The following is a 16949-nucleotide window of genomic DNA, read 5'->3' as shown; positions in this document are numbered from 1 at the left end:
GCGGGGATGAATCCTCTGGGTGGGTTTAGTGCTGAGTGGACATTACCTTCCGGTATCTGAAGGGGGCCTATATGAAAGCTGGAGAGGGACTTCTAAAAAGGGCATGTAGTGATAGGACGAGGCGTAATGGCTTCAAACTGGAAGAGGGGAGATTTAGATCCCATATCAGGAAGAAATTTTTCTCTCTGAGGGTGGTGAGCCCCTGGGGCAGGTTGCCCCGAGAAGCTGTGGCTGCCCCATCCCTGGAGGTGTTCAAGGCCAGGTTGGACGGGGCTCGGAGCAACCTGGGCTGGTGGGAGGTGTCCCTGCCCAGGGCAGGGGGGTTGGAACTAGATGATCTTTAAGGTCCTTTCCAACTCCAGCCATTCTGTGATTCTCTGATTAAGCTGCTCCGAGGAGCTGCTCAGGCATTTTTGGGACTAAAACAAACAAATGGTGATAGGAAGGAGCTCCTGATGCAGAGCAGCTGTTGGAGAGGGGCCATGCGGCAGAGGGGCTGCCTTATTCCCACCCCCCATCCCATGCTGATACTTTCCAGGAAAAATCTGGCTCCCTTCACTTTGGCAGAGGTTTATTTTTGGAAGGTTTAATGATGTCCGTGGTGCGCCTGTCGCTCACTCAAAATACAGGCCCTTTATTTGTATTTATAGGCAAGATTAAATATAAAACTGGCTCGGCTCCAGCTGGCTCCTGCACCAAACGTCTTTGACACCAGCACCATCCAGATCCGTAAAGCCACTGGCCAGGTGGCAGTTTTACAGCTCTTGTAAATGAAACGCAGACCTGGCTCGTCCTTTCTGGGGCTGACCTCCCCCTGCACAAACGGTCATTGATGCTCAGCATAAACATGGCCATGGCATACGCCACGATGGGGTGGCTGGCCCGGGATGGTGTCCCAGTGTGACTGCCACTGCTCTGAGACGACCCGAGGTGCGAGATCTGATCAACCGGTGGCCTGGTTTGAAGACCTCATTCTCTTAACTGGAGAGGAAGTGCCAGGCAAAAGCATCCCGGGACAGAGAGCAGTGAAGGGTGTCTTCTGGGGAGGCTGTGGACCAGGGCTGAGCGGGAAGAGCCTGGGAAGGGGTTCTGCCTGGGGCAGAGCCTGGGGGAGCTGACTTCTGAAAATGAGGTGGGGTGGAAATTCAGCCCCCGCCCCGTGGTCCACAAAGGGCTCTTCCAGCTGCAGGTATACTGATAAACAGATTTGAACCTACTTTAACATGCTCTGGAATGGTTTTATACCTCCAGGAACTGTTCTGTTTGCTTTGTTTATTAAAAAAACAAATCCTAACACCAAACCCAACCCTGCTCCATCCCCATCCCGGCCCCGCTCCATGATGTACAGGAGCCTCTGGCAGAACAAAGCAAGAGAGTCGTCGTCCCCCCCACCCACCCGGGACAATGGAGCTCTCTAAACAAATGTTGCACCATTAAGGGAGCCCAGTGTCGTGCAGGGAATTGCAATAGCACTGTTTAGATTGGTCTGAATGGAGGGTAGATGGGATGTTTAGCACTGGCAGGAGGAGGGCTGGGAGGATGGCAGGTGACCAGATTAGCAATTCATCAAGATGCCAGCAGAGAGACAGAGGAGGGCGAGTAGGTCCTGCCAGGTCTCAGGGGTGGGACAATACGGGCAGACCCGTCAGCTCACTTTACAGGCAAGAGAGGGAAGCAAAGTCCTGCAGGGCATGGTGGCTGTGCGCTGGGTCTGGGGTAGAGGTGTATGGTCAACTTTTCCAGAGCTCTGTGTTCTCTCTGTGCTTTGCAGGGTGCCTGGGAAAACCGGCTGCATTACTTTCCCCTAGTGTTGGGGTACCAAGAGTCCAACAAGCCCCTGCTATGCTGTGTTTTAAGGCCTCCTCTCCCAAGACTCAGGACTTGAATACTCTAGAAAGCATACAAGGTTTGGCTTTGACCAATTTCAGTAAAGTTTGGAAGGGAAGAAGCTAGATTAGCATAGATGAGAGGAAATACGTTCAGGAGAGACTGCTCTCAAGAAAGGCAAATAGAGTATGTTAGAGCCCTGAGTGCCCATGGATAAACGGCTTGAAAAATTGACTCCATTTTTTCCCCCCAAGTGTCTCTTTGCTGGTCCGCTACAGTTCAGGGTCACTTGAGTCCAAAGCTTCATACCCTCAAACCATGAATACCCTTAGCAAACCGCAGCGTGGGGCCTGGGAGTAACACAACCCACTTGAATGAAGAAATCTGAAAAAAAATAATATGTACGCTGCACCACAATTACAGGTAGAGAAGGTATTTGAGGCGGTTAGTAAACATGCCAAATAATAAATAGAGCTTTTCAGTCAGCAAACAGCTGCATGATTATAAATAGGAAAATATACCCCAGCCCAAAGCCAGCAGAGGCCCAACAACATACACTTATTAAGGAGTGATTTTTTGTGTGTGTGTGCATTTTTTGGAGGGAGCTTGAAAATATTTTGCCCGCTCTTTATTTTAGGAAGGTGAAATGTCCCTGGTGGATTTCAAAAGCTAAACTCTCGGGTATGCGTTCTCCATGCCAAGACACTGAGTCACGAAGAGATTGGAGGAAGCTGTTTCAAATCCAGACAGGGGATAAAACAGCTGTAATTGAGTAGCCAGCTCAGCTCAGTCTGCTAATAACCGCACAGCCCCGTCCCTGCCCTCAGCCGTACAAGCTGAGAGCTTTGCTAGCTGCCACTTTCACATGCTCTTTGGTTATTGCTTGGGGTCAAACTTGTCCACACCTATTCCGTTCTGAATGACTGCTTGTGTCCCTGCCAAACCCGGGTTCAGGGAGCGTGCTTGCAGGCTGGAGAGCGCTGTCCTTCCTCCGTTGTGCGCGATGTGAGCTGACAGCCTCTGCGCACGTCTGCTGGACCCTTGGGCTTGCAAGGACACTTTGCTGCTCTGCAAACTTCAATTTAATATGTTTGTCCACCCCGAAGTTTTTGGCATATAGTGTGTAGTAGCAGCAGGGGACACATCTCCTATCATGATCTGACCTTTTTGTTTGGTGTGGGGGGGGTTGCTTATGCCTGTTGTGGGGTTGCAGAATGAAGGGACTTTGCGTTCTGTTGGGACGTCAGGGTGGTACACAGCACCCATGAGGGCTACTGGGGGATCCCAGGCTGTTTGCCCGAGGAAGTTTCTGCCTCTGGCTGCTGGCGTTTACACCACAGTGGTGGAGCAGGGACAACAGAAAAGGCGTTCTGCCTACTTCTCAGCTGGTGCGACTCCTTGCCTGACCCGTTTCATGGCTGCTGATACCAGTCAGAGTGTGAGCTGCTCCTTCTGCCCTGGCTCCGGAGCAGGACCCCCCAGCCAAGGAGCTGGATGGGTGGCCCGGGACAGGACCCTTGTTACCCCCCCATGTAATTCTGATGTGTCTCACAAGTCAGACCGTTGGCTGAAAGTGCAAGCCATGTTTAGGAGGATAATCTTCATGGGCCAGTTCAGAAGCTGAGCTGAATTTCCCTGCTCTGAGTGCTCTGCCACGAGGGCTTTGAGCTCTTTCACTCCTGGAAAGCGCTCTGAGGTGCCACCTGGGCTGAGCAGAGGAGAGTATCAAGGAGATGGGGATAGGTCAGGGCAAGGGGAGTGCAAGAGACAGATGGAGATGAAAGGAGGATAAGGGACAGTGAGGAGAGGAGGTGGGAGCACAGGCAGAGAGAGGAGAGGGGGAGCAGTGAAGGGAGTAGGGATGTGGGAAGGGGTTCTCATTTCCAAGGGAAGATGAGACAGGGAAGGGAAGGGGCAATGGAAAATCAAAGGAGAGATGGAGAAGAGGAGGAGATGACCAAGGAAGAATAAATCCACAACAGTCATTAGCTTGGGGGGATCTGTTCACTGGTGCTCCTGCTTTGTCAGTCCTTAGCCCTGAATGTGCGGAGGGAGGGTTGCCAGGTGCTGCTCTGCGGGGCTTTGAGTCACAGCCGATACCAGCATCTCTCACCACCCGCCTGGGGAGTGAGTCCTGGGCTGCGGCCAGGCCCTGGGCAGCACTGGAGGCAAAATTGTCCATAGACAGTTTCACTGCCCTCTGCCCTGGCGGGTGGGCTCAGGCTTAGCAGGGATAAGGAGCTGCTTTGGGAACAGTCTGACTCAGGAATCCCGTTTTTTTCTCTCCCCCCTGCTTTGTTTTGCTGTTCTCTCCCCCCTCCTCCTTTTTCTTTGTCTGCTAATGCACAGCAGATGGGAGGAAATGCCATTTTAAATGCCACAGCATCCTGATGAAATGTGATGGGTTATGGCAATCTCGGATGAATCATGGCATTGTTTTGTGTACATGGCCCCGCTGCGGCTCTGCCTCGCTTGGGCAGCTTTCTGCCTACAATTTTGCAAATACAGTTAGGGTCATTTAGGCGTCCACTTAGGGTCATTTAGGCGTCCACGCCAGCCTGGTGGCAGGTGCCCTCCAGGACTTGGGTGTTCAAGTCGCATTAATTAATTAGCCATCCGCATTTGTGGGGGCAAAACTGTGCTTTACCAGTGGTGAAAACAGCGGCTAGCTTTGAAACATCTGGTCTGCGCTGCCTTTGGGGACACGGGGGTTATAAATTACACTCAATTCCCATGTTACGTTTATAGGATTTCCGCACAAGGTGCAAGAACAGAGTCAAGAGAATCCAAGCTGGTGCAGCACAGCCCTCCCTGCCACCTCCAGCTTAGCCCTTGGCCCCTCTGGAAGGCAGGGCTGTGTCCCCACGCCTGCCTCTTCCTTGGCCCCACGGCTGGGACGGATCCACAGAGCCAAGGCTGAGGTTTCTGTGATGTGGCCGCTTGCTGCCGGGGCTTTGCTTGGGGTGATGGGATCATTTCATGTAAGCTATCAGGCAGGCATTGAATAATATTGACTCGGTTGCTGGCAGCCTGCTGCCAGATGAGAAGGAGCAGCTCAGAAGTGAAAAAAAAACCAAAACCCACCACCAAAACCAGAATACATATATACACACATATCCCAACAGCTCCATCACTGAAACTCATAGCGGCCCAGCCCTGTTAGTTTCAAACTAATTAATTGGGGGAAAAAAGTCCCCTCTAAGCCCATACAGCATATAAAGCAGCCTTTTAATTTTGGTAGCTGAAAGAACAGATTTGAGAACTCCAACGAGCAGAAGACGTGACATTAAAATTTGGTTGCAATGTGCTTAATTTGAACAATCTAGATTGGAAATGTATCTCTGGCTGTGTCTAACTGCCTGTGTGTCTACTGGCATGGCAGTTATTCAGCGCTGGCACTGCAGAGCTGGTAGCATTAAGCCATTTAATTTCACATTATTTTTTTTTTTTTTTTGGTAGTAGATCTAATACACGTCGGTGCAGCGAGCAGAAGGGCTGTTATTATTAATCAACCCCCATCCCAGCCCTGCTTTCTTTCCCTCAGGCTCTTGCTTTCGTTTGTAAGCGTATCCCCGTTAAAAAGGCCTGGCAGCCTCGCAGCGCAGCGCGGCCAACACCAACAGCCACAACAGCTCCGCTGTGTTTATCCAGATTTCAGCAGCTCTACCTGGGAGGAGAGGGGAAGGGGGCTGTGTTTGCCTTCCTGAAGCCAGAGGGCCGGGGTATTATTTTTCACCCGTCGGGCATCCTTTGCCGCTTTAACTTAAGTCAAAAGCCGTGCAGCGGGAAAAGGAGGGGAAGGAGGGAGCGGGAAGAGGCAGGGGATGCTCGCACCGGGGTCGTGCTGTGGACCTGCGCCGGGGCTTGTGCCTTTGAAATCCCCCAGTGCATTGTGTCAGGGAGGCTGGGAAAGAGAGGAAAGCTTGCCAGGTAGGGGATGGCTGGGCAGAATGGGGGACCCAGGGGAAGCTACACCGCGAGGAGCATCCCTGTGCGGCAGTGTGTCCCACTGCCCTCCCCTGCCGGCACTGTCCTGCTGTGGGCACAGCCGTGTGCTGGTGGTAGACATGCAGAGATCTGAAAACAGGGGAAAAAAAGAGAAAAAAATAGGTAAGAATTCAGCCTTCCCTTTCCGAGGATTTCTGCTTTGTACATTAGTGTCCCTTCTTGGTCCCCCTCGCGCCTGACTGTGGCTGCTGGGCACGAGGAGAGCTCCATTAATGGGCTCTTGATGTGTGTTTATTTCGTTTAGCACATCCTGAGTGCCGTGGTGAGATCTTTAGAGACGTTTGTTACGGTGATTGCTTTCCCTGCTTATGAAGATGGAAAAAGCCACAATGGTTAAGGGAGGGGAGTGGACAGATGCCAGATGCATTAGTGCTCTGGGCAGTGACGGAGGGCCCATTCGTTAGGTGCTTTGTTTCAGAAGGAGGAAGGTTGTGAAGAGCATGGCTTCCCCATGACCTGCACCCTGTGCCCAAGCGGCTGCAGGTTGAGGGTAGACCCCACAAGGGACGTGAGACCCCGCAAGGGTCTACCCTCATTTGGTAGGACTCAGTCTGAATCATAGAATCATACAGTGTTTTAGGTTGGAAGGGACCTTGAAGATCATAGAGTTCCAACCCCGTGTCACAGGCAGGAACACCTCCCACCAGCCCAGGTTGCTCCAAGCCCTGTCCAGCCTGGCCTTGAACACCTCCAGGGACAGAGCTTCCACAACTTCTCTGAGCAACCTGGGCCAGTGCCTCACCACCCTCAAAGTGAAAAATTTCTTCCTAATATCTAATCTAAATCTACCCTCTTTCAGTTTGAAGCCGTTCCCCCTCATCCTATCACTACACGCCTTTGTAAAAAGTCCTTCCCCAGCTCTCCTGTAGGTCCCCTTTAGGTACTGGAAGGGGCTAAAAGGTCTCCCCGGAGCCTTCTCTTCTCCAGGCTGAACAACCCCGACTCTTTCAGCCTGTCCCCTGATGACAGGGGAGACTTGCGTGAGCCGTGCCTCGTGCTGTGGTGGTGCCAGCCCTTCCTGATGCTCGTGGCATGAGCAGATGAGGTCAGGGCAATGGTCCTGCTTAAAGCATCCTCATCCTCCAATAGCATGAGTGCTGAGCCAGCCTGGCCAGCTGCAGACTGAATGCCCTGGCCCTGCCCGGGACAGGCGGCCACAGCAGGAGAGGTGGTTCACCCAGCGCAGGCAGATGCCTGCTGGTGCCTGCAGTGACAGCCCTCCCTCTGGGTCCGTTTCAAGGTGGCTTTCCCTCTCATGATGGAGGATTTTGCTGTGAGGTGATACAGCATGTGCGTGGTGTGAGAGCCAACTCACGCAGAGCAGTGGATGATGTCCCACTCCTCCCAGCACACGGAAGCCATTCTCTGAGCGGGCACTCGGTGAACCACCCTTGCACCATTATCTGACCACACTCCCTGCTCCCTGCCAGGCATGGCAATGGGCAGGATGGAAAGTTTGTGCTCCTGGTACCCAAACCTGTCACCTCCTGGGCTTCCCAGGCAAGCTGTAGAGCTCTCTGCCCCTGCTCGGGTGGGATGCAGCCCCACGCTGTCTCCAGCCACGTTCTCCAGATTGATATGACTTCGATGTACCAGAAGAGCTCAAATTTCACACAGGAGCAACACGTACACACGTGCTTGTGTAGAAATAACATGGGAGAGGACCAGGCTTGGACCTGCACTGCTGTGGACAGCAGAGATGGGCTCCTGCAGCAATGTTGGTCCCTGTCCTCCCTGCCTTGCCAAGGGGACAGCACGGCAGGAGATGCCCGTTTATCTGCGTATAATAACAATACACGGGAATTGCAAACAGATTCTTGCCTTATCTTGCTCGAGGGTTATTGCAGTAAAGGGATTTATTTTGGCTTTTCTGCCAAAAAATGTACGCAGAGATTCCACCAAAGCACATATATATGTTTCTCTTGGAAACAGAAAAAAACCATTATCCAAAAAAGCCCTGCACTGTTATTAATCTCTGGGGTTTTATCCAAGTTTCATTAGGAATCTGGACATACTTGAAATGGCTTTCAGATAAAGCTGAATGAATCTCCCTCTGTCTTAAAAGGCTGGTGAGGCCTCATTTCCTAGCTGAGATTTGGGTGGGTTGGGAATTGGGTAGGAGATTTCCAGCCATCTAAACCGGGAAGGAAGGAGTGCCTTAAAGCAACCCGATCTGAATGACTTGCAGACGCTTTCCGTGGCTCGCCTGGAGCGTGGAGGGAGCAGGGGCATCCCAGTCGATGGAAGCTCTTCCTTGGCCGGTATTGAACCAGATGGGCAAGAAATTGCTATTGAGGCGCGTGACTCATCGGGCGGGAGAACCACCGGAGAGCCGATCCTCCGGGGGTGAGCAGCCTCCCCAAGCACCTGGGAGTAAAAGGCCAAAGCAGGGATGTTGGGGCAAGGAGCAGGTTGAAGGCACTCCCCTGCCTTCCCTGGAGCAGGGGTCTTAGATGTGGCCACCTCCAAGCCACGGCAAGCCTGCCAGCCCTTGTAAGCCACAAGAGGGTGACAAAGTCCCATCCTGTGCTGCGGTGGCCCTGGACAAACCCAGAGATGTCCCCTGCTAGCAGAGGACAGCAGTCCCGCCTTGGAGACTGCTGAGCAACCAGAGGCTCTTGGAAAGTCCTAGCTGAAGTCCTAGATGGGAGACAGCACTGGCTGGAAATGGGATCCTGGTACTGAGGAGCTGGGGACTATTTTTATTTCTGCCTGGCTTTAGTTAGCATTGATGCTGGCATCAGCAAACCATTCCTGTTGCCAAAAGAAGGGGAAACTCCCCAAAATCGCTGTAGCAGACAGGGAAAGAAACCTCGCCCTTGCTCCCCGTTGGTGGTCTAATGTGAAACCCACGTTTTACAGTAATTTTGGAAAAATGGAGAGCTGCTCTGTAACTGTCCTTAGCGCTCACTGAGGACCTGTGGAGTCAGCCGGCCCTGCGCCTCCTGGTGTTCCAAAGATGCTGGGGTTTGGGGACAGGGGTTGGTGGAGGACCCCCCCACACTCAGGCAAGGCTGGGATGGAGGCAGCTCAGTGCCGCTGCCAAGGATGCTCCAGGAGCATCCACACCACCTGAGATGCAGGGAGGATGCTCCTGCTCCCGCTCCCGCCATGCTCTGGTTGCCCAGGTTGTCCCCACAGTGCTGGCAGGTGGTGGCCTGGGGTACGTCACACTACACAGGCTTCACGCTTGGGCTGCCGCTTGTCTTTGGCCCCACAGGGAATCTGTTGCAGATCCCAACCCCTGTGGCCTTCCCTGGGGAAGAGCAGTGGTCCCTGCTGCCTCTTCCCTCTCCCGCCTGCCTCCCAGGCTGCAGCATCCCCGCACGGCTCCGTTTGGGCAGGGAGCACGGGGCTTCTCGCAAGATGATCTTTGCAATTCTGCTTCTAGAGGGCCAACTCGCGTTTCTAAACAGCCGCCCGAGGCATTGTCCAAGACAGAAAGAAGATTAAAGTGCTCTGGGAGGTTTCCAAGCCGGAGTCTCATCCTCTCCCCCATCCCAAGAGGCCGGGGCAGCGGGTGTGGGCTTGACAGCATCTCCGGCCGTGAGCTCCAGCCAGCTCCCTTGTAACTTCATCTGTCACTGGGATGGGAAGAGCCTGCAGCGCAGCAGACAGGAGGGTGGCTCTGCCAACCTCTGATCTTATCTGCTGATGAGAGAGGCTGTGGGGCGGGAGCTGGCGGAGCCTCCCTGGGAAGGACGGGCTGCCTGGCCGGAGAACCGGCCGCTGTTTTCCCACGGAACGTGGCTTCGTTTTCCCCCTCCTTCTCTTGCGGGAGCGTGTGCGTGCACCAGTGCATGCGTGGATATGGTATATTGGGATGTATATTTGCAAATCCCCTCACTCCCATCTGTTTCTTACGCCGTTATTGATGGAAGGATGAGGGGAGAAAGGGGTGATTCCACCCCTGGGGGACTTTGGGGAGTGCCTGTGGACCAGGGACGTGGGGTGCTGGGGTGCGGCTGCGCAGCGTGACGTGAGAGAGGGTGTGTGTGCGGGTAACACGGGCTCTCTTCTTGCAGCTGCAGCTTCTTCACTGAGTTTATACTCCAAGGAGATTCTTCTATTTTCTCTATAAATACTAGAAGTAATTAGATGCTGCTTATGAGTAATTGCTTGGACTAAACTGTCTGGTTTCATTTAAGTGGTCAGTATGAAATGCCTCATGGTTTGGTAGGAAAAAAAGTAAGAAAGACTCCTTCTCTCTCAGGCTCCCAGGAGCCACCGTGGGGTTAAACCCCACCTTTCCTTGCCCAGCTGGCTCTCACCATGAAGACCTCTGAGGGAGGAGGGACAAAACATCACCTCCCTTGGGAAGAGTGTCAAGGATGGAAGAGGGGCTGGTTATGTCAAAAACAAGGGGGGCTGTGGGGTTCGGTGGGGGACAGCTGATCCCACACTTGCCTATGGTCCCGCAGCAACACGCAGAAACGTTTGCTGCCGCTCCCCAATTCAGAACCGTGAAAGCCTAAAGCCAAATGTTAACGACCGGCTTGCAACACGTTGAATTTTACAGTCCTCAGTGAAAATTGTGACAGTAAATCTGCCTTGGGCTTCAGTCGTCAAGTTGCCGTCAATACCACAAAAATCCCTGCAAATTTCGTGTTGACTTTGGCCATGCGAATGCCGCGCTGTGTTGCAGTGTTAATGGCGAAAGAGATTTTGGAGGCCTTGGACGCGGCGGCACTGGTTTGGATGAGCCAGCAGTGGGGAGCGGATGGAGGGAACAGGCTCCGTTTGGTGCGTTCAGCACATTTTATCAGCTTATCCGATCCGTAGGCAGATGAAACAGTGCAAGTCAGGCGGGGTGAGAAGAGATTTCCCAACAGGGTAAGCAGGCATTTGGAGGCAGAAGGAGTGTGGGAACTGCCAGGGAGAGGAAGTTTTGGGATGTGCAGCTGGGGAAGGCTCTATGCCCTCCCTGCCCGTAGATATCCCGGGCTGCAGGGCAGGACTGCGTGGACCCAGCTGGGATCTCCAGCCGTGCCTGGCATCCCCCTGGACAAGCTCCACATTTACCCCATTCCTCATGCTGCTCCCTGGATGTGGAGCCACGACCTGATACATGCCACAGATGCGATGCTGAGGAGCTGGACCAGCACTGACCTGCGCAGCCGTTCTCACATTATCCTTGCAGCCCTGGGCTCCGGTCACCTAGCAACTGTGCATCGGATCGCACGGCGGCGTTAAATAAATGGCGGTCAGCAGGACCTTGAACCCCACTGCGCCCTGCATCTGCATCCCTGCAGCTGAAGGCTCAGCTCTCGCAGCTCTGCGGTTGCAAGCCCGCAGCAACCAGGGCAGCTACATAAGCCGTGTTCGTGCTTCCCCCCTTCCCAAATCCCACCCCCCCGTCATCCTGGATTTAAACCGGTCCTGCGGCATCGGGAGCCGCTTTCAGCCTGTTCGAGAATCAACTTCTCCCGGGGCGAGATCCCAACCCCGCTTTGACTTGGATCCTGGGGCTGATCTACATCCCCTGCTTTCATTTAGCTGGGTGTTTAGGGGAGCTGAATATGGGTTATACCTTTCCATTTATAGTTTTACCGAAGCATGATTGGATTTTGTTCCAGTCATTTTTTATCTTGACTAAAATGTCGGTTTTGAAGCCCTATTATTAGCAATTTTGTATAGCTTCTGGATTACTGCAGATAATCATGAATCACCCTCTGCAGTATTGATATAGGTACTTTAAGCCTCCCAACAACCACCCTGTAAGTTATGCCTGCGACTGAGAGCAGAAAACCCTCGATGGTAATGGGTGGGCTTGAAATACGGGGACGGCGCTCCAGATCCGGTGTCTGCAGAGCACATTTATCTGCCGTCCTCTTGCGCGCGACAGGAGTCCCGGTGCACGTGCCCTGGCTCGGCTCCACCTCCCAGCACCGCTCCGGGACTTTGCTTCCAGCCCCTTCCAACCCCTTCTCCACATTTTTCCCTCTTAGTGCCCACGTTTCCTTGCAAGGTCCCCCAGCGCTGGGTTCGGGGCTTTCTGTTTGGGGAACTGCGTTTCTTTGCTCGATCTGGTGGTTTTACTGGTGGCTGGCAGGCAGCTGCCTGCGCTGCAGTGAATACGTCTCGTCCCGACCCACAGCTCTGGGAGGAGGCTGCTCCGGGCCCCTCCGCTTTGAAATGAAGTTATTTCCACATATCAATCTCACGCTGCACTGTTTAGCTGCACATGCAACGTGCTGCCCCTGAAGAATCACTCCTGGAGTTTTCCATTCAAGTGAAATACTCCAGCGTGCTCCCCAGTAAATTCAGCTGACAGAAACTGGTTCTTCTTATTATTATTATTTTGCTCCATTACCCATTCAGGACGGAAGAACCCAAGTTCCAAAGTTTAATCCTAGATTTCTCTGCTGACGGAGCTCATTGCACAGCTAGGGAAAGCAGCTCTGGTAGGCGTTGGACACGACTGATGCAGCGGTGTGCTCATCCTGGACATCTTCACCCCTGGTTTAGGTCCAAAAGTCAAGCAGCTCACTGGGTTTAAACAAGGACCTTCTGGTTTGATTCATCTTGGGAAGCAATAGCAGCAACAAGGCTGGTGCGTTACAAACCCAGGGCAGTGGGGAACGCGAGCGCTGAGTGTTCGAAGCTCCGTCCCTTCGTATCTTGCTTGCCACCCTGATAAAATGGCTGTGGGCACCCTGGGCCTTCGAAGAAACTTCAAAGGAGGCAGCACACCCTCTCCTCTTAGCAATGAAGGCTGATGAATAATAGAGTGGACCCACCCACTCATGCTTTAATCTATCATGTTCTATGGAAATTAAGCCTTTCTCTTACAAGAAGGCAATTTGCGCTCTTGGCATTCTCAGCGAGAAAGAGCTCTCATCTCTCCCGCTGGATTATTGATACCTTTTGTATTAAGTAATGCCATGTCTAATTGGGCTCTTTGCCTGTTCTGCGCCGCTCCCCAGCCAGCGCTCGACAGAACAGAGCCCTTTTGAGACGGCGGGAGTGGGTGCTGCCAGCGCCCGTGCCCGGGACTCACCGCTGCCTGCGGAGACGGGGTGGGCAGCAGAGACCCACGGGCGCCCGGGGTCTGGCCAGACGTGCTCCCTGCCCTCTTCCAGCTCCAGCGGCTCGGTTGTGGCCAGCCTTGATGCCAAACCCTTTGAAATGCCCCTTCTGAGCTTTCCGCCATCCTCTCCTGCCAGGATGGAAAACAACCCTTGGTGCTGGGGGAGAAGCAGCCCCTGCACGCCAGCCTCTCGGGGTGCTAAGGAAACACGTCCCGGGTAAACAGTTCGCCCTAATGGGTTACAGGTGTGAGCCCGGCTGGTGTGGGCAGGTGTGTTTTCCTTGCGCTGAACCGGTGTTATAAATAAGCGGGGCGCTTGGGGCATCCTGCCCTGCCCTGCCGCGAGCTCCCCCGGCGAGAAAGGGCTCCTTGTCTGGGCCAGGCTCACCCCTGCCCACCGGCCGTCGCATCTCCTGCCAGCCAAAACCCACCAGCTGCCTTTGAAGAGGTTGTACCTGAAAGGGGAGATGGAAGCTAAGGGCAGGCAGGAGTCAGGAGGTTGCCCAGCCCTGGGGAGCGGGCGGCCAGTCCCCCACTCTGCTGTGACTTGGGAGGGGAGCCAGGAACCCGGCGGGGTGTTAGGGGGAGGTGGAGGAACTGGGGCGTGCTGGGTCCATGGGCAGCTGCCTGCCATGGCTGTTCCCAGGAGGAGAGCAGCCTTCCTGGGGGCAGCGACGGTGCTTGTCTCATGGCGAGGGGGGGACAGCCCTCACCTCTCCTGGGGGCTCTACCAAAAGTGCCGGGGTGCAGCCCAGTGCGGCTATGGGATGGAGAGACCTTCTCCAGATGGGTGCTGGGAAGAATTGCTCTTTCTTCCCCAGCCTGGGTGAGGCTGGAGGTGATGCCAGCATCTTGCATACTTTGAGGATTGAGGAGTTTCTGTGTATCCCATGATAAATCGCGTCAGGAATGAAGGTGGGGGAGTCCAAAATCAATAGGCTGGGGAAGCCAATGTCAGGGTCACACGGCAGCGCTGCCAGAAACCAGCTATGCTAAATGCTTAAATCCTTCCTTCCGACGCCTTGGGACCTTCCCTGCTTCAAAGAGAGTCCTTGGAGAACGGGGAACCGCTGACTCTTTATATATATCTATTTTCTATTTTTTTTTTTAGCAAAAATTGGTCCTTCTGAATGGTGCGTATGTGCTGGGGGCAGAGCAGTGTCCACCCCAGGAACTTGAACCATGAGAGCCCGGTGGGACCGGGCACAAACCCACCCACTCAGCAAGTTCTTTAACTTTCCATCGAACGCTGCTGCACGCAGGCAGGTCCGTCGCCTCCAGCCTGTCCCGCCTGTGAAGCCAGACTCGAGTCACTTCCCCTGACGTCCTCCCCGCATCCCGTGGGAATCCACGTCCCAACGCATCCCTGGTTCACATCAACCGGGAACTCTCCAGCCAGACTGCCAGCCATCACGCGAGCCCCCGGGGCTCTCTGCTGGGAAGCTGCAGTGGGAAGCGCCTTGATTTTGGGCTTGGAAAGTTGGGGGGGGGACGACAGGATGACGAGGGAGAGCACCCAGGCGAGGTGGAAAGCTTGCCATAAGGCATGGGAAGAAAGGAGTGGTGCCAAACCCATGGGCTTCTCTCCAGCTCTTCAAAGCGAGCATGCCAGTCGTTAGAGAGAGGAGAGGAGAGGAGAAGGCGGTGAGCTGCAGTTTCCCGGGAGGTGGGGGTAAGGCGAGGAATATTATATCAAGGAAGGGGAGCCGATGGACTGAAGTCTCCTGAATGAAGACGAAGGAAGAAAACAAACACGAGCAGGAAGGCGTAGACGTTGTTTCACGGGAGAATTAGCAGAATCATTGAGATGTGTTATCAGCGACCAAAAGCAGAAGGGAAATTCCTTAGCCCAAGAGACAAACCGACTCATATATAGGGCTTTAATTTATTATTTTGCTAGTGCTGGGTGACCAGGAGAGGAGGAAGGGGAGCAGCAGTATGTTCATCAGGAACAAACCGTGGCCAAGCCCAACATGTGTTGTTAGAAGCTATGGTTTACATTAGAAAAGGCTCTAATATTGTGCTACAGCTTCTAAGTGCGTTTTGATGATGATGATTATTTTCAACTGCGCAAATGGCACGAAATACGGGCAGGGTATTGAAAAAAAAAGGCCGTTTGGCTCCAAGAACAACATCCACCAGTGCTGCTGAGCCCTTGTCAGAGGGATGGCTGATGCTCTCCTTTCTGTCCCCATAACGTGCTACCACCCCCCGTGGCTTTGGCATCCTACGTCATGGCTGCTGTTGCAATGCTCTTCATCCCTTTAACAATGATGAGGGTTGCATAAGCAGGAACCAATGCAGATTTGCTGTTTTCTTCTGCCCTGGCTCCAGCTTCCAGGAAGCAAATTATGGTGTGTTCAAAAAACCTCAAAGTTCCCCCAAATCAAGCCCCATCCCTGTAATCTGGTCGAGGTCTTTGCTGCAGTGGTTGCCGCAAGAAAATTGGCTTCTACCCACAGGGTCCATGCAGCCAGAGGCAGGGAAGTGCTGGGCTCGGGGTGGGGAAAATGAGGCCCTGGAGTGGGAAAATGTGATTTTTGGGGGCTGGTAGGGAGAAGACAGGTCCTGGTGCTGCCTGGCAGAAGTGCTGCCTGCCTGCTGTGCACCAGGGAGGGAAGATTGTCCCGGGGAATAACCCTGGAGGATAAGACACCAAGGGGGCAAAGAGTGCTCATGGCAGAGAGAAGACTGGGATAGGGCTGTGATCCATCCCCCAGGCCAAGTGCAAGATGGCCAGGACCTCTTGGAGGCTCTCAAAGTCAATGGAGAGGTGTTCACCTCCCACCCCATCCTCTGCCGGGCTTGGGACCGGCGATGCCTCCAGCCTCCTTCCTTCCCTACAGATCGCCTGGCCGCCCCCTCCACTCAGCCTTTTCCCCCCCTTCTAGACAAAATAACAAGCTCTCTCCATTCTTGGGACTGCTCCCTTCTTTTCCAGACTTGCCTAGGCTCTTTCATCGCCCCAATAAAAACGTAAATGCATCACACGTTGGACGGGGAGAGCGGAAACCCTTAAACATCTAAGAGGCGAGAGCGACGTGCTGTGTTTTTTCAAGGCTGGGCTCGGCTCCCCGATGCCCTGTTAGGTCAAATGTCTTGCTCTGAAGAAGGAGAGAAGGGACTTATTAAAATCCTTTCATATTTCTTATTTTTAAGGTCCCGTTTCGGCAGGCCGGAGGCCGAGGCGTGAGCAGGGCTGCCGAGGGGGAAGGGCACCGCGCCGGCAGCGTGCAAACAGATTGTGCAATATTTGCCTTGCACAGAGCTCCCATTGTAAAGCCTGGGAGTTCTGCTTTCAATAATTCCCCTGCCATAATGCCCCATTGATGGCGAGAGAAAGGCAGTATTGAGGGCTGAAGGGGCTCCGGCCCCAGGAAGGGTTAAAAAATAAAGAAAAAGGGGAAGAAGAAGAAAAAAAAAAAAAAAGATTTGAGGTTTAGTTTTAAACTTTGCTGTGTGGCCCTCGTGGCAGATCGCAGCCGCTGAGAAATATGCGGAGCCTGTTTGCATAACCCCGTTTGCAGCGAGCGCTTTCGGAGCCAAAATGCAAGTGCGGCCGGAGCCGGGGGGCAGTGGGGAGAAAAAAGCAGGAAGGGTTGTGATTATTTTCATTCTTGCCCCAGGCCACATAAAATTAATAAAGAAAAAAAAAAAAGAGGTAATATTCAAATATTTGGTTAGAGAACCAGCTGTGCAAATGCGAGGAGCTGTGCCAGCTGCAGGGACGTGGAGGGAGCTGGCCCCGGCACTGGTCAGGTTTTGCTGCCTCGCAGGTCATGCCACTGGGCTAAAAAGCCCCAAAAAGGAGCATATTGGGCTTTGGCTGATGGCTTTACCCTGGCTGCTGTGTGATTTCTCAGTGTGGGGGGCTTGGTCCCAGCTGGAAAGGGTCTGCAGGCGCGTGGACATGCTGGGCTGGGGTACGAGTGGGTGATGCTCTGGGCTGGGGGAGGTCAGTTGGGGTGCGGGTGGGTGATGCTCTGGGCTGGGGGAGGTCAGTTGGGGTGCGGGTGGGTGATGCTCTGGGCTGGGGGAGGTCAGTTGGGGTGCGGGTGGGTGATGCTCTGCCCACGGAGCCACC

The 16949-nt window shown here is 53.8% G+C and overlaps 1 protein-coding gene across 1 annotated transcript in view; it reads right to left on the bottom strand.

Moving 5' to 3' along the window:
- The window catches only part of TCOF1 (Treacher Collins-Franceschetti syndrome 1), a 35111-nt gene extending 20835 nt beyond the window's left edge, over positions 1-14276 (bottom strand). The window contains exon 1 of the mRNA XM_009892628.1: positions 14190-14276. Within this exon, the coding sequence (XP_009890930.1) occupies positions 14190-14276 (87 nt within the window). The remainder of the gene's footprint in view (positions 1-14189) is intronic.
- Between the last annotated feature and the right edge of the window lie 2673 nt (positions 14277-16949).

This window comes from Charadrius vociferus, unplaced genomic scaffold (genome assembly GCF_000708025.1).
Source record: "Charadrius vociferus isolate BGI_N301 unplaced genomic scaffold, ASM70802v2 scaffold529, whole genome shotgun sequence".
Lineage (NCBI taxonomy): Eukaryota > Metazoa > Chordata > Aves > Charadriiformes > Charadriidae > Charadrius > Charadrius vociferus.
The sequence above is the reverse complement of the archived record's forward strand: the minus strand, read 5'-3'. Positions and strand labels throughout refer to the sequence as shown.